General features: G+C 47.6%; 1 protein-coding gene across 13 annotated transcripts in view; it reads left to right on the top strand.

Annotated features, from left to right (window-relative positions):
- The first annotated feature begins 4,452 nt into the window (after positions 1-4,452).
- TSPAN9 (tetraspanin 9) overlaps positions 4,453-27,973 on the top strand; it is a 200,086-nt gene continuing 176,565 nt past the window's right edge. For 4 of the 13 annotated variants that reach the window (XM_072766229.1, XM_072766225.1, XM_072766228.1 and 1 more), the window contains exons 1-2: positions 4,493-4,581; positions 9,646-9,711. Coding sequence is in view for 1 of the 13 variants with exons in the window: in XM_072766221.1 (XP_072622322.1) it covers positions 25,710-25,711 (2 nt within the window). In the remaining 12 variants the exon portion in view is untranslated. Of the gene's footprint in view, positions 4,582-9,645; positions 9,712-10,227; positions 10,318-25,626; positions 25,712-27,973 lie in introns of those variants that run through there. The other 9 variants (XM_072766233.1, XM_072766234.1, XM_072766232.1 and 6 more) reach the window with 9 other exon arrangements.

The raw sequence follows: 27,973 nt of genomic DNA, 5'->3' as shown, positions 1-27,973 counted from the left end.
CACAACTCCCTTGCTCCAGACACATTAACATTTACTGTGCTGTGGCAAATTGATGATTGGATTTAATGTTTTTAATTGGTCAGCTCTTTTAGATGTGGTTTTGGTTTGAAGGGCAGAACTTGAGTTGGGATTTTAAACCACGGAATTGCTTTTGATAAGTGTAGAGGAATATTCTAAGACCATTAAGAAAGTTGATATAAATATAACTCATATTGCTATTACTGTTACATTTATCGATTTCAATCTGCCATGCAAATTCCCCAGTTGCTACCCATGTGTTCAGGTAGATGGTGTGCATGTGGCATATGCGTGTGTGTAGACACAGATACCTCCCATGTGTCTCTGAGTACTCTGCATCAGGTGAATGATTACCAACAGCTTGAGCTTCACCTTAAGGCTGTCTGCAGGGGCAATTTGCTTTTCTCAGCCTCTGTTCTTTATGTCTGATTTCACAATGTTGCCTATGCATTTTTGTCTTTACGGAGTACATGCCGACCACTAGGAACCCTGGACATAGAATCTGTACTTCTTCAGACAGGGTCTGACTAAGACTTTGTAAAACCTTAGTGTCTCCAAACAACTCTAGAAGTGCATGCCTCCTGCAGGCACTGATCCACTTGGGTCACACACATGTACACCTCCTGGGAATTACTGGTGTTCATTACATGTGATGATTTTGATCGGTCTCTCTCTGTTTTCCACACTTGAGAACTTGGGTCTAGGCCATTGTCACCCTCACAATACATCTGAAGGTAGCCAGGAATCTAAAGGCCCTAACTTGGTCCAGGGCTAGGCAAACTGTGGCCTGATGCCTGTTTTTATAAGTCAGGTTTGGGTTTTTTTTTTAAAGATTTTTTTTTATTTATTTGAGATGAGGGGAGGAGCAGAGGGAGAGAGACAAGCAAACTGTATGCTGAGCATGGAGCCCAACACAGGGCTTGATCTCAGGACCCTGAGATCATGACCTGTGCTGAAACCAAGAGTTTAATGGACTGAGTCACCCAGCTGCCCCTGTAAATAAATTTTTATAGGAACACAGTCATGCATATTCACTTATGAATTGTCTATGGGTGCTACAGTGGCAGGGTTGAGTAGTGAAAGAGACCATATAGCTTACAAAGTCTAAAATATTGAGTATCTGGCCCTTTATAGGAAAAGTTTACAGAACTCTGATTTAGTTCAGTTTTCTAACTATTTTAGCCACAACTGATACCAAAGTGGAGTTGCCAGATGTAGCAATTAAAAATACAGGACACCCAGGTAAATTTAGAATAAGTATGTCCCAAATATGATATGGCAACCCTACGACAAAGACTTGTGCAAGACTCTTACCATTCCCTCAGTTCTGCTACATCCATCTCATTGAGCTTTGGACAAGAAAGAAGTTGAAGGAAAGAGGGGCACTAGGGATGATCTGCATTCTCTAGGGGAGGCAGTGTGGAAAGGAAGCAGGAGAACCATTTCGGGTCACTTCTGCCTCCTTCATCGTGGGAATGGGTGGAGGTCTAGTTGGGTCCTCTGGGTGCAGATGGTAGGCTTCAGTGATCAGCACCCTTCAAACTGCATGAGTAAATGTTGAAGGCAGTCCAGTAGGGGAGGGACTGTTTTATTCTTCACGCTGGAAAGTACTTCTTTCATCTAGCAGCTCACAGTGCATCTGGCTGATGGTTATAAATCTTCTCTCAGTCTGGTTTAGTGCCCTGATCTTCATCCCCAGGAGATGTGGAAACTCCCCTCTTTATTGGTAGATGTGCAGGTCGGCCTCCTCACGCACTCTGCCTCCTACTCTCCCTTCATGTCATCACCAGGAGGGGTGGGAAAAGTCACTTGGGAGGGAAGACACACCTCTGCAGTAACCCGGCACCTGTAGCCTATGGAGGCTGGACAGAGAAGCAGTTCAGTGCCTCGGCCCTGCAGCCAGGCAACTGGGGCTTATATCCTGGCTCCTTCTTCCTGGGGAAAGTTACCTGCCCTCTGAGCCGCAGTTGTCTCATCTGTAAAACGGAGAGATGCTGATAGTACCTATCTCATGGAGTGGCTGTGGGGATCAAATGAATGAAACATGTGAAGTACTTGGAACTGCGCGGGACACATAAGGGCTTGGTAAATGTTCGCTTGTTCTCTGCTACACAAGCTGATTTGGAGAAACCCGTAACACTCAGCCTCCCGCAGTATGAACTCTCCCCACTAGGTGTCACCATTCAGCAGGCACCCTCCCTTTGCTTGACTTGGGGGGGAATTTGTACTTAACCATTTTTGATTTGATTTGGTGATTTCAAGAGGGATGAATGAATGGACATACAATCTTTGGAAGTCTCTGGGGCTTTGGGAATCCCAGCAGAATTTCTGATAATCAGGGCTGGGAGGAGCTTTGTGGAGTACTGCCTTTGTTCTTAAAGTGACATATAATTTTTTATTTTTTTTTTTGTCCAAACCAAGCTATTTCGAGAGTGACAGGAGGACGATTAATAACTATACAAGGACAAGTAGAGTAGATGGCTTGTGAGCTGACAACTGGGATACAGTCGCCCTATCAATAGGGTAATTAATCCTTAGCATTTCCAGAATCTGCAGGACAGAAACTCAATGATGTTCCTTAGAAGTCATCTATGGCAAACTGTGGCCCCATGCTTCTGGGAGCTCCTGCCCTAAGCATGTCTTGCCTCCTTGTCAGGACAATTATTTGAGTTTTGTCCTCAACAGACACGATCAGCCTCACAGACTGCAAGTCACTTTGGCCTCCTTTGTGTTGAATAATCCTATAGCCTCTATAGCTTTTGACCACATGGGTTTCTTGGAGCCATAAGCCCCTCTGGGGGCAGAGTCCCTCTGGATGTGTTGATGGGGAGTGAAGAACCACTTTCTCGGTTATTGCTGAGGGACCTCTAAGGTTTCTCCATCCCTAAGGCTCTATATTCTCTTATTTCTTATTTGTTTCTCTTCCTTTAAAGGGCAGCAGGGAACTAAATTTTGTTAGGCACCCTGCATGCATCAGATATTGTGCTTCCACCTCCATCATCTTAGTTATCCCCTCAACCCATGTGGCATCACTAATATTAAGTCACATTTCACAGGTAAGGAAACAGGCCTAGAAAGATCACAACCCATGAGAGGCTGAGCCAGGATTCAATTCCAGGTCTGTCCGGGTCCAGAGCCCTTTGGGGGCTTCCATACCAGGCTGCCTCTCTGTTTTGACAGTAGGATGTACCTCTCCGGGGCAGATATGGCCAGCAAGTCCGTTTCCCTCCCTGCGTCTGAATTTCCTCTTCTGGAAGCTGGGCAGAGCTGGCAGTGTTGTGCTGAAGGGCTGTCACAGTGGCTGGACATTGGGTGGGGGTTAGTGGAGGAAGATTTTAGGGGAGGAGGGAGCCGAACAGCGCTTTGGAGGTAGGAAACGGGGAGTCAGAAGGAGGTGGATTATTTGCTTGAGTGATGGACACTAGCAAGACGGTGAGTGTACGCGGGGAGGGGGCCGGGTGATGAGCAGAAACCGCCAGTCTCATTGGGAGAGGCCAGGGAGACCCCGGGGATCATGGTCAGGTTTTAAAAGTCGGATCCAAATCAGTAGGCAGCACACGCCCGTGCACGTGGGGAGCACGAATCCGCTCGAGGACACGTGTGCTGAGGAGGTCCGGTGGCTGCTCAGCCTCACTCCAGGAACTCAGGGAGAGTCGAGGCCTTCCAGCTTCCAGAATCGGGCCCGGGAAGGCCTCTGGGGAGCGCTGGGCCCGGAGACGCCGAACTTGAGTTTTTCCAGCCTCAGGCCAGCTGCTCCGCCCCACGGTGCCCTTTATCCGCACTAGGAGGCCGCCGCTCCTGGGGAGGCGGAGAGCGGCTCCTCCTCCAGGGGGTCTGCGGGCGGATCCCTGCACACCGCGGCGTCACCCCGCGACCGAGCGGACGGATTTCTGGGGCGCGGGGGAGGGGGGCGGAGCGCGGTGGGGGGCGGCGGCGACCCAGGCCGCTCGGCGCCTCCCCACGGCGGCGGCGGCGGCGGCGGCGGCGGCGGCCCCCGGGACCCGGCGGCGGGAGGGGAGGAAGGCTCCCGGAAGGCTCCCGGAAGGCTCCCGGAAGGAAGCGCGGAGGCGGCCACGCCTGCCCCGGGACGCCGGTGCCCCGGGCGGCCGTGCGCTCCCTGCCGGCTCCCTCCGCAGCGCGCTGAGGGCGAGCGGCCCCGGCTACCGGCGGCCCAGGCCACGCGAGCCCGCTCGGACCCCCCGCTGCGCGCGGACCCCCCCCCCCCCCCCCCCCGTCCCCGCACGCCCCGGCCCCGCCCCTCGGCCCCCCGGCCCCTCGCCGGCCCCGCCCCCGCCTCCTGCCGGCCCCGCCCCCGCCTCCTGCCGGCCCCGCCCCTCGGCCCCTCGCCGGCCCCGCCCCCGCCTCCTGCCGGCCCCGCCCCTCGGCCCCTCGCCGGCCCCGCCCCCGCCCCGCCCCCTGCCGGCCCCGCCCCGCGGCCTCGCCACTCCCGGACAGGCCCCGGCCCCCGCCGCGAGCCCCCGGCCCCGCCCCCCGTTTCCGCTGGCGGCGGCGGCGGCGGTGCGGGAGCGGGCGCGAGCGGGGACCCCACGTTCCCCGACCGCGGTGAGTGCGGCCCGGGGCGAGCGGGCGGCGGGGGCCCTGGGAGCCCGCGACCCCGCGGGACTGGCGCCGGCTGTGGGCGGGCCGGGCCAGCCCGCGTCCCCCCGTCGTGGGGAGGGACAGGGGTGACGGGAGGGCGGCGGTGGGCGAGCTGAGGGAGGGATGGGGTAGGCGCGCGGTGAGGACGCGGGAGGCGGCCGGGGCGGGGGGTGTGCGCGCGCGGCCGCGTAACGGAGCGGAGCGGGGTCTGCAGGGGCGAGGCTCGGAGGGAGACCCCCTGGGGCCCGGGCTGCGGGAGAGCGGCCCGCGGAGCCCCAAGTGAAGGGATGGCAGGGTGGGGTTGCAGCAGAAGGGGAGAGCTCCGAGCTGTCAGGGCTCCCTGCCTGTCGGCCCAGTGGCGCCCCCGGGGCGGCCGGGGGCTCGAGCAGGGCCGGGGTACTGCCTGCGGCCCCCCAGACACCCCGGACCGCCCCTTGGGCCGCCGCTGGCCGGTCGGCGTTCACAGTGACAGGGCTTTGGCACATCCCGAGCCCCAAGATGTAGTCCATCTGTGCATCCAAGTTTGGGACTTTAAAGAACTTTCTTGTGGTTGGAAACAAACAAACAAAAAAGGCCAAACAAGAAACTGGCTTGATACGTGAGCAGAGTTTGCACTTATGTATCTCGGAGTTGGAGTCTTTGATGTCCTCTTTTTTGAAAAGGATGTTGACCTCTTCCCTAACTCCTCCCCAAATGCCTGTACTGTCTGGCCCAACCTGCAGCACTGGAATGATACGGGATCCCCTGGGATGTGTCGATCTTTCCTCCCCATCCCAAAAATGTGTGTAAGAGGGCAGCAGCTCACTTCCCTTTGGTTCAGAGAAGCAAACTCATTATGTGAGGGTGACTTCTGACCTGCAGCTGTCCCCTTTGAGGTGACTTTGAGGTTTCCTCCTCCAGGAAGCTTTCCTGGACTAGTGGAGAAAACAGAGGACTCACCCTCTGATCCCTGTATACCCGCCAGCTTCCCTTTCGCTACTAAAAATAGCCACAGAGAATGTTTTGTATGTATGTTCTGCTGTAAAGATGTGCAGTCAGCTTGTCATCGTAAGTAATGGGGAGGCGAGGCGAGGTATTATGGATAATTTCAAACAATGGACTGGACGAATCATTTATATTTAGCTAAGGAATGCAGCCAGGGAGGCAGACATTCACAGGGGCTTCCTATCTTCCACCTGGTCCCAGCATGGTTGATGCAGCTGGGCTGTGGGTTGGGGGTGAGGGGAAACAAGATTGGGGTTGATGGAACTTGAAGGGTAAATCAGCTCTGCACTCACTCATTGAAGACCTGCTGTGTGCAAGGCCTGGAACAGCTGAGAGCAGACCAGAATGGAATGGGATTTATTTATTTATTTATTTTGGTCTGACTAAATCAGATTTAAATCTTTAAATCTATGAACAAATATCTAGTATTAATAACAATAACCAGTGTTTCTAAAAAGATTTTATTTATTTATTCATGAAATACACAGAGAGGCAGAGACACAGGCAGAGGGAGAAGCAGGCTCCCTACTGGGAGCTGGTTGGGGAACTCCATCCCAGGACCCCGGGATCACACCCTGTGCCCAAGGCAGATGCTCAACTGCTGAGCCAAGCAGGCGTCCCAATAATCAGTGTTTATAAAGTAATTTGTAGGTGGCCAGGTGCTTTCCCTGCACACTGGCTGAATGTAATTTTATTTGATTCACACATAATCTGGTAACATACGTTATTTTTTTTTAATACTGATGCTATCTTTTTTTTTTTTGAAGATTTTATTTATTTATTAGCAACAGAGAGAGAGAGGGGGGCAGAGACACAGGCAGAGGGAGAAGCAGGCTCCATGCAGGGAGCCCAACGTGGGACTCGATCCCCGGTCTCCAGGACCACGCCGTGGGCTGCAGGCCGCACCAAACCGCTGCACCACCATGGCTGCCCACGTACACGTTCTTTTTAATTGCCTTCTTATAGATTGGGAAAATGAGGCTCAGAGAGAGTCCATGACTTCTCTGTGGTTGCAGAACTCATTAGGTAGAAGAAGCAAAACTTGAACCTGAGGCTTCTGACATTACCCCCCGCCCCAGCCATGTGTTTTGTATTACGCTGTGCTGTCTCTGCCATTCTTCCCCATTGAGTCTATGGAGAGCTGGGCTCTGATCTTAGCTCTAATGCCATCTGTTCGTGCAGCCCTGGGCATCTTACCTCCCCTTTTCAGCCCTGTGTTTTGGAAAGTTACTGGATTAAAATGTTTCTAGGGTGTCTTCCTGCATTAGATAATTAACAATAGAAGATGCTGGTGGTAGATCATTAGTCAAGCAATAAGTGCGTTCTATTTTAAAAAATGTTTTTAATTGTGGTATAAAACCTCACAGATTTTATCAGCTTAGCCATTTTTAAATGCAGAGTTCAGTTGTGTTAAGTATACTCACATTATTGTGCACCAGATCTTTAGAACTTTTTCATCCTGCAAGACTGAAACCATACACCCATTAAACAATTAACGCTCCATTTCTCACCCCCACCAAACCACCATTCTCCTTAGTGTGCTTAATTATGCTCCTACTGTGTGCTTAATAAATGTTGGCCTTGATGAATTACTAAGGAGGGTTGTGGAGAAGCAGCCCAGCTTAAATGGGAAGTCTCTGTGTCTGCGGTAACTGGCTAGAGTGCTGGCCTTTATCCCTGGAGTGTCTAACTCCAGTCCCTGCTGCATTGTTGAGTGAGTGGATGAGGCCTTGGGCAAGTGCCTTCACCTCTTGTAGCTTTAGCTTCCTGTTTGCAAAATGAAGATAACAATACCAAGCTCTCAGGGCTATTAGAAGGAGTGATGAGATAATGTATGTGAAGCTCATAATGTATGTGACGCTTGGAGCTTCGGGCCTCACACACAGCAGGTGTGCAGTAAATAGTGGTTGTTATTTATAACCTAGCTGAGGAGACTAGACTAATATGCTCAGAGCAAAAGAGGACAAGACTTCTTTTCTTCTATCATTAAAGCCCAGGCCTGGCATGATTGTCATCCTCACTAAGAGTGGATGAATCAAATCCAGGTACCTTAGCCTGGCACTCAGCATCCTTCCTATCTGTCTCCAGCCTTCCTATCTAGCCTTATCTCCTGGCCGTCTCCCCCACTCCCCGGCCCCTGCCTGGGACCCTCAGTTCCAGCCAAACTCATCTAAGCATGCTTTGCTTAATCCTTCTTCGTCCCTGAGTTCACAATGTTCCACTTTCCTGGAGTGCTTCCTGCCCCCATCTCCTCCCCTTTCAAGACTATACTCATGTTTGAGTTCCTTCTTGGAGCCTTCTCTGGCCATTCATCCCCACAGCACCTCTTTTCCCTTGGAACTTCCCTGGCATTTTCTGTCTTCATCTCTCCTGGCTTTTATACACTGCCTGGGGTGATTCTTTAGTGAATTCTACAAACACTTGGAGCGTGTGTTATAGTACAAGAGTCTGTGCTAAGTTCTGATGAAGCAAAAATAAAAAGCACAAACGTCCTTGTCTTCATGGGGTGTAGAATGCAGTAAAGGGTTAAGAAAGGGGTTCAAAAAGTGGCAACTCAGGGTATAAGGTGAGTGGCCTACAGTGTTATGTGAGTTCATACAGGGGGATTCATCACCCCAATTCTGGACAAGCACCTCATGCACCAAGGTGAACTTGGAAGAGTGGCTTGCAGTTCAGCAGAAGGGAGGAAGGATCAGCCTGCAGAGAGGCACTTGAGAGTGGGCTGATGAGTAGGTTGTGTGAAGGGAAGCAGAGGAAGAAAAGGTTGGACAGGTAGACAGTGGGCCTATTGTGGTCACTACAAATACGCAGCCAAGGATTGAATGTATTCCTTCCTTCCATCCATCCATGAGAAGCTGAGTGTCCACCATGTGCAGGCACTGAGCTGCTGATGGGGAGACAGCAATCAACATTGGGAAGGCCGGGGAACTTTGCAGGGTTTTGCATAGGGGCTGTGGAAGTGGGGCTGGGGCTAAGGGGGGGGCGAGTGTGGGGTCTGGGAAGGGGGAAAATCATGGTCGGGGGAGCACTGGGCAGCTGTGAAGAATGGTGAGGAGGAGCTGAACCAGGGACATTTTGGAAGCAGAGTTGAGAGCCTTTGTGAATTGGTCAGATGGGAGTGGTGAGGAAAGGAGGAAGAGGGATTGAAGCCACTTCTGAGCTGGGTGACTGTCAGTAGGCAGTGCTGTTTACTGTTCCCAGTGCTCACCATGCTTTCTCCAAGTAGATGGAAGCTCCTTCAGGATGTGGATTCCAACTCCCTCTGTGTTATTCCTGGCCTGGGATTCACTGCTGAGTGGCACAGAGTGGGCACAGTGTGGACCTCTGAGGTCCTCAAGAAATGAATCTTGCACCTTCTACAAAGCTAGATTTGCATCCACATGCAACATTTATTTGCGCTTGGGCCTGGCTTTCTCCAGAGTCATGTTACCATAGCCAAATGTCTCCTGTATATACCTTCATAGCCTGAGTGACCCTTCCAACTTCTGCTCTAGTTTTCTGTCACTTGATGGTCATTTCCTGCCATGTTTTTATTGCTCCACAAGATAACTTGGGATGTGGTAGAGGTGGAAAGAACAACGTGGCCTGTTCCTTTACATAAGCCCCTCACCTATAGTATATGAGTCAAAGTCAGGTCTCAGTAAAGTAATATAGTTTTACAGATCGTGAAACTTCAGATCACTTGTCAGTGGTCAGAATTGCAGATGTTAAATCCTTGATGCCAAGGGTCTACCCAGGGATGGCAAATTGATTTAACAGGTTACTGTTATAATTCCCCATAACAGACATCACTAATCAATCACAGCTCTCTCAACCACTGAGCTAGGGCTTGAGTTCTGCTTATGATGCTTAGGTACCCACTATTAGCCAAGTGGAATTGTCACAGCAGCTGAAACCAATTTGCTATTTTTGGCCTTCTCCTTCTGTTGATTGAATAGGTTCTAATGGGAGGCTGCCTCCCCAAAGAGTAGCCATTGCTGGACAAAATTTACCCTGGACTGGCTTCCCAGCAGAGTGATTACTTAATTTTTTGTTTTCCTGCAGGAATATCCTAGGATCTTCTCTTATCTGTCAGCAGCCAAGGTGTTTGCAGAAAATTAAAGGAAATAGGTCAGTCTGGGTCCATCATGTCATGGGGTCTCTGAAAGTGTGTGTGTTATAAACTGTCTAAAGTCTCTCTTGTCCTTTAACTGTGGATCAGGGAGGGAGGATAGAACGGGATGCTGGTATTTTCTGGATGTCTGTGTTAGCTCTTGACTTTGAATTGATAAGTTCTTTAAATTAGGCTTTAGGAGTTAAGGAGACAGCTATTTCCTCCCTGCTATTTCTCACTGACACTTGGGGTAGTACTCTCAATTTCTTCCTTGGCCTCCCTGATTGCAGGGAGGAGACCTAGGGAAGCAGGAGAGGCCTGTAACTTCCTACTTCCTGTCTCCTCCCATCAGGTTTGGGAGCCAGAGTGGAGGACCTCCCACTAGCTGGCCAGAAAAGAATCTGGGGGAATCTGGCCAATCCTACCTGTCTCTGTTCCTCTCTGCTGGCTGCCGCTGCAGCAATGCCCCTGGCCCTCTGGGTGGGCCCCCTCTGCCACTATCTCCACCCGAATCTTAATCTTTGCTCCTGCAGGCTCCTGGAGTCTTGCTGATAGCCTCTTCTGTGCCCAGCACTTGGGCATCAAGGCACCCACCGAGCTGGAGCTAGGCAGGAGCTACTTAGGTAGGTAGGCAGCCCTTGTGGATGGTGTGGATTCAGTTTCCCTGGGGCTAGCTGCTTACAGGCCTGGGCCTTTTTATGTTTTAATTTATGTGTGTTTTATCCTATGGCTTCCTTCTGCTGGAGTGATTTGTAAATCTCTCACCTTCAAGAATTCAGCGGTGTGGGGGGAGGAGGGGATTGGTGGTTGGAAGATGGTGCTGGCTGATGGCTTACCTTGCCAATAGATTCCTTTCTCCCTGAGTTCCCGCAGAGATTGTATGATGCCCCAGGAGTGGCCATGGACCTCTTCTTGTCCTGCCATACTTTGCATGTCATACTTAGGATGCCAGTGTTCACATTTGTCATCATTCCCAGGACCCACAGTTTCAGACTCTTTCTGTCCACAACAGTTTAATGGGTGTCCTATCAAATCTTAATTTAAATCTCATTGAATTTTCCCAAGAGTCCTGTGAGGTAGCCCTCATGTGCTCCCCTGTTACAGGGGCTGCAGCTGAGGCTGAGAGCAGGTCAGACTTGCCAGAGACCCTATCTTTAGTGGGAGGTAGGGCAGAAATTCCATCCGTACCCCCTTCTTGCGGCTCCTGAGAATCGCCTCCAGGTCTGTCCTTTGGCCTGCTACAGCAAGAATGTGGGAGCTCCCATTTTAAGTCTTTCCCCCCTCCTCCCTGGGGCCCGGGTGGGGTGTCTGCTTTCATTGTCACCGCTCTGGGATTTGGAGCACTGCCTGTGGATGGACGATGCAGTGCAGCCAGGCGCAGCCGACTGAGCTGAAGGAAACCAGCCTGGTGGAGAACAGGCAGCAGGCAGGGATAGACTTGAGGACTAGTGTCATTCTTTGCTGCTCAGCACCTCCTGGCTCTACCCAGTATAGCCTGCCTTGTGGAGACTCTATGGGGCCTGCTCCTGGTGGGTCCTGCAGTGCAGAATGTGGTGGTGAGCTTCCCAGGAGGCCCGTGCAGCCCTGGGGAGACAGGCAGGCCCTGACATCACCAGTCATTTCTGGCCAGAAGGCTGTTGTCCTTCTGTACACCTGGGAGGGAGACCTGAGGGGGACCCTTGGGACTGGGAGCGTGTCCTCTACTGTGGTTTTGGCCTCACAGGGCTTTGGTTTTGCCATTTCTTGTCATGCTGTTGAGCCTCTGGAATGATGGCCAGTTCCTGGGATGGGGGGCTCTCATCTGGCTCCTGCCTCTGCTTCTAATGGGCTTTGTGACCTTTTGCAAATGGCTTGCTTTCTTCAGGCTGGTTTCCTCACCTGCAAGATGGCCATTAGCTCTGATGAAAGTGGTTTCTGAGTGGGACGAGGAGGCTTTGGCTTCCAGTACTGGGGCTTCCCAAATATCTCCTCCTCTTACAAGTGCCCTCTCTGTCTCTGGCCTAGAGGTGAATGGAAGAGGAAAGAGTGAAGTTAATGATTAAACCAGAGGCTCTGATTTCTGATGGAAGTCACAGGGAGGACAGAGGTTGTTTACAGAGATGGTCACCTGTCCAGTTGGTGGCAGGGTCTTGCTGCCTGACTTCCATCCTGTACTGAGGGCTCTGCTGCCACTTCCATTTTAACTGCCTCCTGCCCCTGCCTGATGCATTTAGGAGCTAGAGAGTTCCATTGCTGCGCTCCAGCCTGATGAGTTAATAATTTCAACTTTCAAGTATAGCCACAGCATAATGAAATGAGAATATCTCCTTAGGTGTAGTCCAACGTCCAAACCCTTTCCCTCCTCTTGAACCACAAACTCAGCCTGAGCTGGGTTGAGGTACTTGTGAACAGGACAGAACCAGAAGGAACACCTCTACTGGTTCGGAATATCATGGCATGTGTGCTTTAGTTCATACTCAGGAGTGAAACGTGGATTATTTTTTGACTGTACCTTGTTTAATACTGTGTGCTTTTGAGTTTACCACATCCCTCCTCCCCTCTGTCTCCCTTCCCACTCCTTATACGTGGCTGGAAATTAATTGTACTGTGAATACTCATGTACTTCTTGAGAGCCTTGTGACCATTTTTATGTTCAGTGGTCAGCGTTTGCTCAAATATCTGACTTTGTGATGGGGATAGGAAACGGTGTGGATGGACAACTGTTTAGGGGGTCTGAAGAGTCAGAGAGCTCAGCAGACCTCCTGGAGCCCCTCTGCTTATTGGGGATGCCTGTTGTCCCTGCAGGAAGGCTGAGGGTCTTGCAACCCTGGCACAGGATCTTGATGAGTTCTTGGCTTTGGCCTTAGTAGCATAGGCCACTGTCAACCCTTACAGCACCTTTGTGTAAATTTGAAAAACTGCCCTTTCTTAGGTTAAAAGGAAAAATTAAAGCAAGTGAATTATTGTACAACCTGAACAATGTCTAGCTTTGCCTGGGAAGTCTCCTGGAGCCCTGGTGGGCAGTCACCCTGGCTGTGTGTATACCTGTGGCCACAACCTCCCACCATCACGGGGGCCGGGGAGGGGAGGCAACATGTTGCTGGTGGCACATGCATACTGTGCTCCTTCTGCTCCCAGGGAGGATAGTGTGTCAGGCTCTGAGCCCAGGAGAGGGGCTGCAGTTGGGGACAGGCCTCTGAGAACAGTGGTGAAGGGGAAGGAAGTGATCTCAGGGAGATACTCAAAGCAAGGCTGGAACAAGGTGTGGCCATGCACGTGTGTCTGTGTATGTGGGAAGTTTAGTATGCGTATATGTGCTGTAGCATGTGTGGCTGGCTGTGCCTGCATGGGTTTGTATGGAAAGAAGTTCTCTTATGTTGCTCTGGAGTTGAGGTGAGAGCCCCACCTGAGCCCTTTCAGTATGTCACTATATACCTGGGAAGTGAATGCCTCCTCCTTAGAGGGCAGTATAAGACTTGAACACCATACCTGAGAGCCCTACTTGAGCCCTGTCACCTGGCCACCTGCCACTGTGTGCAAACTGAGGCTTAGGGGCCTGCTGTTCTCCCACAAGCCCTGAGTCGGGGAGGTGCCAGGGACAGAGGGAGCAGATTCTGCCTGAGCAAGTCCCCAGCCCCCACTTGGGCCAAGCCCTCTAGAGGGCTCAGAGGGGCAGGGTGACTGACTGGGTTTGAATGGGGGTGTGTGTACACGTAGCATGGCATGTTGTGTTTTAGAGAAAGTGAGGTAGAGGTCTGGGCTTGTAATTTTCCACTTGTCTTAATCCTGAGAGGTTCTAAACAGCTTTGTTTAAAAACTGAAAGTGCAGATTGCAGACCCCTGAGGGAGGAAGTGCCGTTGGGCCCCCCAGGAAGGCAATTAGGTTTGAAGTCAGAGTTTGGATCTGAATGCAGCTTGTGGGACCTGGAGGGTGGGGAGGGAGAGCCCCTAGAGCAGCCCTGAAGGCATGAGTCACTCTGAATTAGCAGCCATTGCAAATTGGCTCCCACTTGCTTGCTGCTGGAGATGGGTGTGTGGGGAGGAAGCTGTAGTCCAGGGGCATCTCACACCACCCAGGCTGTGGGCACAGACGGGAAAGTGGGTTAGAACTGCCTGTCTGGCCTCTTCTGTCTTGCTATTAGTCGGAGAATCTGGAGATGGTGGGGGCCAGGCAGCCCGCCGGTGTCTGTGAGGTTCCCCTTGAGGCACTGTCAGTGCCTGGAGTGCAGGGAGAATAACATAGTAAGCCATCCAATCCAGGGCAAAGCTGGCAGGAACTTTTCTCTGAGCATTTGTAGAGGAACCCAGAAGAGATAGGGCTGGCGAAGGGGGAGGGAGAAGTGGGGTTTTGAGAGGCAAAGGAAGGGGTTCTTTGTGTGTTTGCACTGGTGGAGGTGGGGAGGGGGGCAAGGTGGGTGTGACCTGGAGATACAGGGAAGGGGGAGGAGCATTCACTGGCTAGAGAGGGAGGCTTCGAACTGGGGCTTCCTTGGATCTTGGATGCTACCCAGAGGAGAGTCAGATCCTAGGAGCCCTGGGGGGGCAGGGGGTGGGTGTGAGCAGTGTTCGTCCCTGAGCAGGGGAATGACAGGCTGAAAGGGATGTTTTAGGAAAAATAAGCTTGTAGCAGAATTCAGGGTGAGTTATTTTTTTAAACGTACCTTTCTTTGCTTTTGTTGCAAAAATAACACCAATTCATTATAGTATTCGAACTTGACATTAATTTTATAAAAGGAAAATCTCCTATAATCCTGCCCTTCAGAGATGGTCACTGTTAATACTTCGGTTTTTATTCTTTCCAGGTATTTTATGAGAGATTGGCATCCAGCTGTCCACCTATTAACTTAACAATTTCCATAAATAGAATTGTATTATACTGACTGGCAACTTCTTTCGCCATGTTTCCACACCAGTGCATAGAGAATGACCTCATTCTTGGGAATAGCTGCACAGACTTGCTGGACGAGTGTCATATTGTTTATTGCTGCATAACAAACCACCCCAAAATGTAGTAGATGAACACAAAAAGCATTTTGTTTGCTCACGATTCTGTGGGCCATTCAGGCCAGGCTCAGCTGGTCCTATTACCTGAGCTTATTCATGCGGAAGCAGCGGCCACCTGGTGGCTCTGCAGGGCCTGGACTGGCTGAGAGCCTCTCCCACCTGTCTGCCAATTAGCGCTGCCTCTCACCTGGGTCTCTCTTTCCCCACGTGATTTCTCCTTCTCAAGGAAGCTAGCCTCTACAGTGAAAAATGGGATCACCAGGACCTCTTGGGATCTATGCTCTGGCGTCTCACAGTGTCACATCCATCAGCTGCTTGGTTGAAGCGAGTCATAGGGCTGGTGGGAACTCCAGGGCTGGGGGAAAGACTCCACCTCGTGAAGGCACGTGTGCTCAGAGGTGGGAGGACATGGATGTGCAGTTCCTTCATGTGGCCAGGAGGAGGAGAACTAGAATATTTAGGAATGAACCCCACTGATCTTTGGAAGATGGCATTGGTCCCCTCCCTTCCCAGCCCTCTCCCTACCATATGGGTCAACCTGGGGAACTGGCAAGGACAGGGCGCTTAATCTTCCTGTTGGGCGAGAGCTGTTGTTTGAGGTGGCTTCCGTGTGTTTGCATGTGTCTGGCGCTTGTGCTGGCTGGGCTTTGAGGGTAATCTGGAATTTGGCCTTTGGAGCAGACAGCTTTTGCTAGGGCTACCGGAGCTGCAGAAGTAGGGCCAGAAGCTCTGGAAGCTGCCGAGAGCTTGGCTGCTTAGTACCCCCTTGCTAATTTTCATGGCATCTCTGAAGAATGTGAGTCCCTGAGTGACAAGTCTTTAAGAAAGCCAGCTGGCCACGCCAGATCCAAGCCTCTGTTGGGAATTCATATATTCATTTACCCAGCAAATACTGTACCTACCCTGCCCTACACTTTCTCCCTCTCGTCTTATAACTGCAGCAGTGAAGTAAGAAGATGTGGGCCTGTATCATTCCCAGGCCTTCAGGCAGCACAATGAACTTGACATTTTGACTTCCTACAATGTATTTGTTTTTAAAGTGTTCTTATTACCTACCTCAGTAGCTCTTCTCCTCTGTAGCTCTTCTCTCCTGTGAAATGTCACAAGTGGCAGGGAGGCAGTAGGAAACTGGGGAAGAGGCAGCCCCGGGTCATTAATGAATCCCCAGTGCTAGTTTAGGGGATGCTGCACTGGGGCTGCTGGTGAAGTCCTCGTCGGCGCTGATCATTCATCAAACTTACCTCTCCCTGGAGATCTTAGGCTAGACTTGATGAAATATAGTTTCTTAGCACAACAACGTTCTTTGGCCTGTCATCTGCTTCGTGGTTTGTGCATTCATCAAATGAGAACAAAGGCTGAGTGGGGTTTCACATTTGAAAGCCCCTTGGTGTTTTATTGTCTCCCTGCTCCCTCTCAGCATCTCTTAGAAAAGAAATGTTTTGTGGCCAGAAGGTTCTCTGTGAAAGTGCAATCCACTGCACAGCTCAGCCTCCTGGTCTTTCTCCCTCTTCCTGCTTGACCGTGCTGTGGGGACACTGACCCAGCTCAGCCGGAGGATTTGCTGAGGATTATGGGGAAGGGCAAGCAGCTGGCACCACGCTGGGAGCCACCCTGATGCTTCTGGGTGACCTAGGGTGACAGCATTGTGCTACTGTTGCGGGGTTAATGATATCTGACCAGCTCATGGAGATGACTGTGCACCAGTGTTTAGGGTTGAGGAAAACGTGCAAAGCTGAGTCTGCAAACCTTGAGAAATCTGGCATCACAGCAAGACAAGCAACCTCAGCAACTCCTTCTGGCCAATGAATTGGAAAAATTGGATGGAGGACCTCAGCCTGCTTCAGCTGAGAGTTTGCTACTTTGAGGCATATAGTGGATACATTCCCCAAGCAGAGATCCAAGAGGCCTTTCTCTGATTTCCTAACTTCTCTGTCCATGCCTCTACTCCCATTTCTGGTTCTCTATAGATATGAGAGTGGATTCATACTTCAGCATGCTCAAGAGTCATTCTATTAATTCATCAACAAGCAATTACTGAGTGCTTTAATTTTTTAAAATAATCTTATTTATTTATTCATGAGAGACATTGAGAGAGAGGCAGAGGGAGAAGCAGGCTCTCTGTGGGGAGCTGGACCCTGGGATCATGACCTGAGCCAAAGGCAGATACTCAACCACTGAGCCACCCAGGTGTTTGGAGCACTTTGATTCTTTTTCTTAATTTAAAAAATTTTACCAAGAAGATATTATTTATTTGAGATAGAGAGTACAAGTGGTGGGCAGAGGGAGAGGGAGAAGCAGGCTCCCCACTGAGCAGGGAGCCTGATGCAGGACTTGATCCCAGGACTCTGGATCATGACCTGAGCCAAAGGCAGATGCTCAACTGACTGAACCACCTTGGCACCTAATTTTTAGAAAATTAAAAAAAAATTTACTTAATTAGTGGAACCTAATATGGGGCTTCAACTCATGACCTCAAAGTCATATCTGAGCAGAGATCAAAAGTCCAGTGCTTAACTGACTGAGCCACTCAAGTGCCCCTGAGAACTTTGATTCTTTAAAGGTCTGAGACATCCTTTGATCTAAGTGCTCTGTGTGATAAAGGAGCTTCCATTCAAGATGGCAGTGTGGGAAGATCCTGAACACACCTCCTCCCATAAACACAGACCTACAGCTACTTAGGGAAAAATTTCCCCTGAAAAAGACCTAAAAACTACAGGAATCGTAGTAGGGTGCCTGGGTGGATCAGTCGGTTAAGCATCTGCCTTATGCTTAGGTCATGATCTCAGGGTCCTGGGATTGAGCTCCACATTGGGCTCTCTGCTCAATGGGGAGTCTGCTTCTCCCTCTACCCCTCCCCCTTGCTTGTTCTCTGTCTCTCATACTTGCTCTCTCTCTCTAATAAACAAATAAAATCTTAAAAAAAAACCAACTACTTCGCAATGGATAAACAGACCACATTGAGATGCCTAAGTTAGGTAGAGACACAGTCTTGCCAAAAACTCCACCCCTCGCATGATGACCCACATTCTGGAGGGATCTCACAAATTTGGAACTCGTCACTGTATAGAGAAGAGTTTGTGCCCTGCTCAGATACCCCAGCCTTGGGACCTACACCAGAGAGACGAGCCCCCAAAGTATCTGGTTTTGAAAACCAACAGGGCATAGGTCTGAGATACCATCGGGCTGTAGGGAACCTAGACTCCACTCTTAAAGGGCTTGTGTGCAGACGCAGTCGTCCTGGGATAGTGCAGAAGCAGCAATTTGGAAAGCGCCTAGACCATAAGTGAAAAAGACTCATTTGCTATTCTTTTAAGAATAGCACTTGGGATCCCTGGGTGGTGCAGCAGTTTGGCGCCTGCCTTTGGCCCAGGGCGCGATCCTGGAGACCCGGGATCGAATCCCACGTCGGGCTCCCGGTGCATGGAGCCTGCTTCTCCCTCTGCCTGTGTCTCCGCCTCTCTCTCTCTCTCTCTCTCAATGTGTGACTATCATAAATTTAAAAAAAAAAAAAAAAAAAAAGCACTTTAGTGCCTTCCAGAAGGCTGAGAGCCTGTTGGGACTCTCTCCAGGGAAGGAGATGCTGGCAGGTGCCATTTTCGGTGTTCTCCTTCTGCCCTGTAAGAGCCAGTATTGGTGGATAACATTTTGTCACTTTTCCTCTACCCTGCTAGCACCCGCGGACAGCCCTTGTGCTGCTTCCTAAGACCCCGCCTAAGCCAGTAGGACAAAAGCCCTGCCCCCACCTGCTGCCTGACTGCAGCCCTGCCAAAGCTGGCCTATATGTAGCCTCCGCAGGGGATGCCCGAGCACCCAGCTCCAGTGGCTGGGGACTGTGTTTCTGGGTCATACAGGTCTGAAACAATTGGAGAGAAAGTTCTTGGCAGACTGTTATCCCCAGGGCACTGCACAGACAGCAGATACACACCCCTAGTTATCTGATGGAAAAGAACTATTTATATGTCCTAGAGCTTTAGCTTGGGGCACAGGCTTCAGGTTTGCCGTACATCTAGAAGCTATGGAGGTGCTATCAGGAAGCAGGGGTTACCATCATTGAGCTGACCCTCAGCCTTGCTACACCCACCCAGAAAGCTTGCTGGTACCTCCCAGAAAGGAGGCTCACATTTTGCAACTATCACTGAAGGGACATCTCCAGACTGCTTGTTTTGCAGGCTGGCAGGGTCTATGATTATGATCCCGTAGAACTGTATATATTTGCATGCTTTAAAACTTGCTGCTTAAGAGTCTAGTTTCCAAACAACCTGAAACCAGGTACCAACTGAAATCCCTCCTTCTGGAACACTCACAAGTCTTAGCATCCCTCCACAACTGGGAGCTGCCAAGGAGAAATCAGGCTACTTAGATAATCACAAAGGTTTGAGAGACAAACAAGAGCTAGGGCATGGTTGAACAATAAAGTTCATCTCCTACATAAGGCCACTCCTGCAAAACTGGGAGACAGAGCTGTTTCACCTAATGCATAGAAACAAACACAGACATTCAAGCAAATTAGACAAACGCATATGTTCTAAAGAGAAGAACAAGATGAAGCCCCAGAAAAAAATTTCAACGAAACAGAGTAATGGGTCATAAAGTAATGCTTATAAAGATGCTCATCAGACTTGAAGAAGAATAAACACAGTGAGAACTTCACCAAAGAAACAGGAAATATAAGTACCAAACAAATAGTAGAACTGAAGAAAAGAATAACTGAACTGAAGAATCCACTGGATGGGTTCAACAGCAGATTAAATGAAGCAGAAGATAGAATCAGTGAGCTGGAAGATAGGGCAGTGGAACTCATCCAAAAGAAGATCAAAAAGAAAAACTAAAAAAAAGAAATGAAGGTAGTCTAGGGGACTTATGGGGTAACATCAAATGGACTAACATTTGAGGAACCTGGGTGGCTCAGTGGTTGAATGTCTACCTTTGGCTCAGTTGTGATCCCGGGGCCCTGGGATTGAGACCTGCATCGGGCTTCCCACAGGGAGCCTGCTTCTCCCTCTGCCTATGTCTCTGCCTCTCTCTGTGTCTCTCATGAATAAATAAATAATATCTTTAAAAAAATGGACTAACATTCATATTATAGGAATCCCAAAAAGAGAAGAGAGAGAGATAGAGAAAGAAAACTTATCTGAAGAAATAATAGCTGAAAACTTCCATAACCTGGGGAAGGAAACACACCTCCAGATCCAGGAATCCCAGAAAGTTACAAACAAAATGAGCCCAAAGAGACCACACCAAGATACACTATAATTAAAATGTCAAAATTTAAAGATACAGAGAGAATCTTAAAAATAACTTGTTTCATACATGGTGGCCCCCAAGACTGTCAGCAGATTTCTCAGTGGAAACATTATAGGCCAGCAGGGAATGGCATGATATATTCAAAGTACAGAAAGGAAAACCCTTCCAACCAAGAATACTCTACCTGGCAAGGTAATCATCCACAGTGGAAAGAGAAAGCTTTTTGAAAGCTAAAGGAATTCATCAACACTACACTGGCCCTACAAAAAATGTTCAAGGGACTTCTTTAAGCTGGAAAAAAAGGGGGACTAATTAGTAACAAGAAAACATATGAAAGTAAAAGTCTTACCAGGAAATGTAAGTATTTTGTAAAGGTAGTGGACTAATTACTTATAAAACTAGAATGAAGGTTAAAAGTATTAAAAATAACCATAACTACAATAGTTAAAGGATACACAAAGAAGATACAAAATGTGATATTAAAAATATAAAGTGTTGGAGGGGAGTAAAATCTATATTCTAGAATGCATTCAAACAACTTGCTGTCAACTTAAAATAGATTGCTATATATATGAGCTGTTATATACTTATGTATGTATATATATGTGTTATATGTTTTATATATATAAGTACGTAACAGCAATATATATACGTATATACATATACAAACATGGTGATGACCAAGCAAAAACTCGTAGTAGATACACAAAGGGTAATGAGAAAGGACCCTAAGCACAACCCTATAGAAAGTCAACAAACCACAAGGGGAGAAAAAACAAGAGAAGACATAGGAACAGAGAGGAATTACAGACACAGACAAAAGACCCCAGAAAACAAAAAATAAAAAAACAACCCACAAGAAAAATGTTAATAAGTATGTACCTTAAATTCTCCATAGAATATAAATAATTACATTCTCCAATCAAAAGACATAGAGTGGCTGAATGGATTTAAAAAACTCAGAAGAATACTATGAGCTACCTACAAGAGACTCACTTCAGGACACATAGAGACTGAAAGTGAAGGGATGGATAAAGATATTTCATGTAAATTGAAACCAAGAGAAAGCAGAGGTAGCTATACTGATATCAGACCAAATAGACTTTATTTTTATTATTATTTTTTTTTATTCATTTATGATAGTCACAGAGAGAGAGAGAGAGGCAGAGACATAGGCAGAGGGAGAACCAGGCTCCATGCACCAGGAGCCCGATGTGGGATTCAATCCCGGGTCTCCAGGATCGCGCCCTGGGCCAAAGGCAGGCGCCAAACCGCCGCGCCACCCAGGGATCCCCCAAATAGACTTTAAAACAAAGACTTATAGTAAAAGACAAAGATGGACACTACATAATGATAAGAGGGCCAATCAGCAAGAAGATACAATGTTTGTAAATATTTTTATACCCAATGTAGCAGCATATACATATACAAAGCAAATATTAACAGACCTAAAGGGAAAAATAGACAGCAGTACAATAATAGTAGGGGACTTTTATACCCCACTGACATCAATGAATAGATCATCCAGACAGAAATCAACAAGGAAACATTGCATTGGCCTTACATGATATATTAGACCACATGGACTTAATAGATATGTACAGAATGTTCTATCCAAAAACAGAATACACAATCTTCTGAAGCGCACACAGAACATTCTCCAGGATAGATCACATTAGGCCTCAAAACAAATCTCAATAAATTTAAGAAGATTTATTTATTTATTTTTTAAAGATTTTATTTATTTATTCATAGAGACACACACACAGAGGCAGAGACACAGGCAGAGGGAGAAGCAGGCACCATGCAGAGCCTGACATGGGACTTGATCCAGGGTCTCCAGGATCATGCCCTGGGCTGCAGGCGGCGCTAAACCATTGCGCCAGGAGGGCTGCCCAATTTAAGAAGATTTAAATCATATCAAGCATTTTCCAGCCACAATGGTATAAAACTAGGAATCAATCATAAGAAGAAAGTTAGAAAAATCACAAATATATGGAGATTAACAACATGCTATTGAGCAACCAATGGGTCAATTAAAACAAGAAATAAAAAAGATACCTTGAGACAAATGAAAATGGAACTATAACATATCAGAATCTATGGCATGAAGCAAAAGTAGTTCTAAGAGGCATGGTCATGGTGATAACTGCCTACCTCAAGAAATAAGAAAAATCTAACATTATACCTAACGCAACTAGAAAAAGAAGAACAAATGAAGCCCAGAATGAATAGAAGGAAGGGAATAATAAAGATCAGACTGGAAACAAATGAAATAGAGACTAAACAGATAATAGAAAGGATCAGGAAAACTAAGAGCTGGTTCTTTGAAAGACTAGAAGAGTTGATAAACCTTTAATTAGACTCACTAAGAGAAGAAAGGGCTCAAATAAATAAAATCAGAAATGAAGAAGTTACAACTGATACCAAAGAAGCACAAAGGATCATGAAAGGCTACTACAAACATGTATGTCCAATGACTGGACAACCTAGAAGAAATGGGTAAGTTCCTAGAAACATAAAATCTTCCAGGACTGAATCATGAAAATGTAAAACTTTTGAATAGATTAGTAAGGAGATTTAATTAGTAACCAAATACTTTCCAACAAAAAGTCCAGAACCAGAAACCTTCCCTAGTGAATTCTATCAAACATTCAAAGAAGATTTAATACCTAGCCTTTTCTCAAATTCTTACACAAAGTTGAAGAGAGGGAATGCTTCCAAGATACTAATATGAAAACCAGACAAGGACACCACAAAAAAATTATAGGCCAATATCCCTGATGAACATAGATGAAAAACTCTGTGGCAAAATATTAGCAAACTGAACTTAACAGTATATTAAAAGCATCATACACCATGATCAAGTGTGATTTATTCAAGGGTTGCAGGAGTGTTTTAACATTTTCAAATCAGTTAGTGTGATACACCATATTAAAATGAAAGAAAATTGTGTGATTGTTTCAATAGAAGCAGAAAAAGCACTTGAGAAATTCAACATTCATTTGTGAATTGAGTGAATACCCACTCAACAAAGTGGGTATAGATGTAATATACCTCAACATGATAAAGGCAAAAAAAAAAAAAACAACAACATGATAAAGGCAATAAATGACAACCCCACAGCTGACATTATACTCAATGACAAAAAACTGAAAACTTTTCCTTAAGATCAGGAACAAGAAAAGAATGCCTACTTTTGCCACTTTTATTCAACATAGTATTGGAAGCTCTAGCCAGAGCAACGAGGCAGGAAAAAGTAATAAAAGTCATTGAAATTAGAAAAGAAGAAGTAAAACTGTCACTGCATGTGGACAACATGATTTATATATAGAAAATCTTAGAGCCTCAACCAAAAAAATTTTCTATGGATTTGATAAATTTGCAGGGTAGAAAACCAATATACAAAAGTCTGTTGATTTTTTATAGACTGAGAATGAACTATCAGAAAGAGAAATTAAGAAGACAATCCCATTTCAAATTGCATCAAAAAGAACAAAGTACCTAGGATTAAATTTAACCAAGGAGGTGAAAGACTTATACACTGAAAAGTATGACATTGATGAAAGAAATTGAAAACATGAATGAATGGAAAGATATTTTGTGCTCATGGACTGGAAGAATTCATATTGTTAAAATGTCTGTATTTTCCAAAGCAATCTACAGATTCAGTGTACTCTCTATCAAAATTCCAGTGGTATTTTTTTTCACAGAAATAGAGCAATCCTAAGATTTGTGTGGAACTAGAAAAGATCCTGAATAGCCAAAGCAATCCTGAGAAAGAGGAACAAAGCTGGAAGCATCATGCACCCTGATTTCAAACTATACTGCCAAGCTATGCTAATCAGTACAGTATGGTATTGGCATAAAATGGATACATAGATCAGCGGGATAGAGCAGAGAGCCCAAAAATCAAACCCTGCATATATGGTCAATTAATTTACAACAAAGGAGACAAGAACATACCATAAGGAAAGGATAGTCTTTTCAGTAAGTGTTGGGGAAACTAGACAATTACATGCAAAGGAATGAAATTGGAATACTGTCTCATACCATTCACAGAAATCAGCTCAAAATGGATTAAGGACTTGAATATAAGACCAGAAACCATAAAACTGCCAGAAGAAAACCTAGGTGAGATCTTTTTGTATCTGAATCTAGAAGCAATGGCAACAAAAGCCAAAATAAACAAATGGGACTATATCAAACTAAAAAGCTTCTGTACAGTGAAGAAAACCATGAACAAAATTAAAGGGCAACCTGAGAGAAGATATTTGCATATCATGTATTTGAAAGGGATTAATACCCAAAATGCAGAAAGAACTACAACTCAGTGACAAAAATACAATCTAATCAGAAAGTGGGTAGAGGAGCTAATAGACATTTCTCCAAAGAAGACAAGCAGATGTCCAAGAGACACATGAAAAGATGCTCAACTTCTCTCATCTCTCATCATTGGGGAAGTGCAAGTCAAAATCACAATGAGATATCCCCTCACACCTGTTAGAATTATCAAAAAGACAAAAAATAACAAGCGTTGGCAAGGATGTGGAGAAAAGAGAATCCTTGTGTACTCTTGGTCTAGCCACTCTGGAAAAGAGTGTAGAGGTTCCTCAAAAAATTAAAAATCAAACTGCCATGTGATCCAGCAATTTCCAAAGAAACGACACTCATTAGAAAAGTTATATGTTCCCCAATGTTCATTGCAGCATTATTTATAATAGCTAAGATATGGAAACAACTTAAGTATCCATCAATGGATGAGTGGATAAAGATGTGGTATATACATACAATGGAATATATACTACTCAATAAAAGGAAGAAATTTTGCCATTTGTGATAGCATGGATGGACCTCAAGAGTATTCTGCTAAGTAAAATAAGCAGGCAGAGAAAGAAAAATACCTTATGATTTCACTTATATCTGGAATCTGAAACAAAACAAATAACCAAATCCAACATAGATACAGAGAATAATTGGTTGCCAGAGTGGAGAGGGTTTGTGAGTTCGGTGAAATAGGGGAAGGAGATCAGGAAGTACAGACTTCTGCTTATAAAATAAGTCACGGGGCTGTAATGTACAGCATGAGGGCCTGTAGTCAATAATATTGTGCCGCAAAATTGAAAGTTGCTAAGAAAATAAAGCTTAAAAGTTCCTATCACAAGAAAAGTAATTTTTGTAAGTTCGTATGGCGACAGTAAAGTGAATTACTGTGACGATCATTTTGCAACGTGTTCAAATGTAGAATTATGCTGTACACCTGAAACTAATATAATGTATCTCAATTATACTTCAATAAAAAAAGAAAAAGCATTTGACTAGGGTATAAATTGTGTGCAATACATTATTAAAAGAGACATCGGGTTAGGTGAGTCCCCAGCCCTCTCTGTTCTTGGCTGTCTCCCGCTGTCTCCTGTTCTGTGGGTTTTCCCGGTTCCTCCCAGGGTTTGGTCCTGCAGCATCCCTGGCTCCCAGGAGTGGTCTCTGAAGGCTGAACAGGGAGTGGGGGAGGTGGCTGTAGATGCAGCCAGAGCCCTCTGTAGGGCTCAAAGGAGAGGCCTGCCTGGACCCACCTGAAGTCTCACTGCTTTAGTTACACCTCACGTGTAGAACAAAAATTATGTTCCCTCACCTTCATCATCCACCTTCTTCACTGCTTATCTGGATGCCTCTGGGTGGTTTAACAAGTTTAGGTGTCCTTGTAGGAGAAGGATGACCCTCCCCTGGGGATGCCTTGGGCCCCGAGGACCATTCTTCAAGCCAAGAGCAGCAGCTGCATCTCTGGAACATGTGAGTGACTTCCCCAGAGGGCCCACACTCTGCTGGCTGATGGGGAATCTAGTAGCGGGTGCCACCATGCCCAGGGCTGAGGGAGCTGGTCGATGCTTCAAGCCAGCTCTTGGCCTGGATACCGCAGGCTGGAAGGTCAGGCGGAGCGGCCCCTCTCTCATGGAGCTCCCCTTCTGACATTCCAGTTAAGTCTGAGGCACATGGGAAAGCAAAGTCAGGAGGACCTGAACCAAGCACATTTTCTTCTCTGGGAAGGCTTTTGGGGCACTGATTTTTGGGATGCTAATGCTGATTGTAGGACCTGCTTACGCCACCAGGGGCAGAAGCCACAGAATTGTCCCCACTTCTGGGGGTGGCTGGCTGTCTGGTCACTGGCTCTGGTGGTGCAAGTGCTGATCAGCCCAGGCGGAAATGTTTGCTTGACCCTCTCTTAGGGGGCTGGGCTGGCCGAGCATGAGAGGCTCGTGAGGGGGAGCCCCACCCTGATGCTGGGGCAAAGGAGAAGGGGAGGTGATTTTTTAGACCGCAGGGCCTATCTCCTTTGGCTCTAGCCCACGAATAAAGCATTAGATGCTGCCACTTCATAGACCCAGTGGGGAAGGGGCCTGGTCCCCACAGACCCTGCCGCCACCCCACCCTTCCCACTGTCCAGCTTCCAAGCAGCGTTTGTGCTGCCACAGACTCAGGACCTCTGCAGCCTCCACAGGTGTTCTCGGATTCTAATAAGTAGGGACTTTTCTTTTTCCTTTTCCTTTTCCTTTTCCTTTCCCTTTCCCTTTCCCTTTCCCTTTCCCTCTCCTCTCCTCTCCTCTCCTCTCCTTTGTCCTCTCCTTTCTCCTTTCTCTTTCTTCTTTCTTTTCTTCTCTTTTCTTTTCTTTTCTTTTTCCTTCCTTCCTTCCTTCCTTCCTTCCTTCCTTCCTTCCTTCCTTCCAGATTTTATTTATTTATTCATGAGAGACATAGAGAAGCAGAGCAGGGTCCTCATGGGGAACCTTCCAGGACCCCGGTATCACCCCCTGAGCCGAAGGCAGACACTCAACCGCTGAGCCATTGGGCAGCTAAGGGCTCCCTTCAGTCCCTGGATCTTCATTCCTTCTGAGGAGCAGAGCCCTTATTTTCCCTCTCCCCTGATGCTTTGCCTGTTTTCTCATTGTCTGGCACCAGATAGGCACTCAAATATTGTTGGAATGAATGGATACTGCATTTGTGATATGAAAAGAAACGTATCCCTAATCTAGCCCATTTCCCCAGACACTTAGAGCACCTGGTTGATTTAAAACCATCCACCTTCATAAGTGCAGGGGCTTGAAATGTCTCTGGGGAGGAGACAGGACTCCTAGGTCAGGAGCTCCATACTCATGGGGTTGTGGCTCTGCCTGAAACTCTCACTGCCTTTCCTGAGGGGAGGTGGAGAGGATGCCACTGCTTAGAAATACCACAATTGTGGAAACTGAGGCTGCTTTTCCCAGGATCTCCAGGCAGTTGAGCAGAGGAGGCTGGAGCCAGACTTTCTAGATCTTCACCCTGGATTCTCTTTTATTCCACCCCCACATACCCACACCTGCTCCCATCTTCCTCAGTTCACCCAGGGGGCACCTCAGAGTTCTTAGTTCTCTGTGTGTGAAGTGACCTCGTGGGGCCTGGGGGCAGCCTTGTAGGAAAACACCCCAAATGGTCAGATCCGTGGGGACTTGGGAGAGGCACGTGTGGGGTTATTTTGGGTTTGGTGGGCCAGGCTCAGATCTCTTAGGCATTCTCAGCCACAGGCCTCTCAGAATTGACCAGAATGGAAGGATGATAAAAATCGAGGCTCCAAGAATAGCTCAAGAATGTGTTCATTCTTAACCCCTGTAAAGAGGTGCCGCCCAACCCAGAGCCCACAGTGAAGATGGGGCTGAGGGTTGGTGCTACTAGGGGAGGAGGGAGAAAAGAGAGTTAAGGTGATTTCCTCTTCCTCCCCTAGGGAGGAGGATGGGGCATGCCCAGAGCATGGCTCAGGGCCAATCTGATAGCAGGATTTAGAAGTCAGAGGAATGTCCTTCCTCCCACTAGACCATCATTGTCTCTTAGGGGGTCTCCTGGGAGCTCCCACTGGCTGGGTCAGTGGGCTGAGCTCTCTGGATCTCTCTGCCTGCCTGTTTCTGTTTCCCTGTCCCTCTCAGACTTAGGCAGGCTTGGGGCAGCTGTGGCCTCAGATCTTCAGGGAGGCTTACCTCTTCCTACCTTCCCCACAGTTAGGCCCAGTCACATTTGTTCAGTTAT

Source organism: Vulpes vulpes, chromosome 8 (genome assembly GCF_048418805.1).
Source record: "Vulpes vulpes isolate BD-2025 chromosome 8, VulVul3, whole genome shotgun sequence".
In the NCBI taxonomy this organism is placed as follows: Eukaryota; Metazoa; Chordata; class Mammalia; order Carnivora; family Canidae; genus Vulpes; species Vulpes vulpes.
Note: the sequence above shows the minus strand (reverse complement) of the source record. Positions and strands in the feature narration are given on the sequence as shown.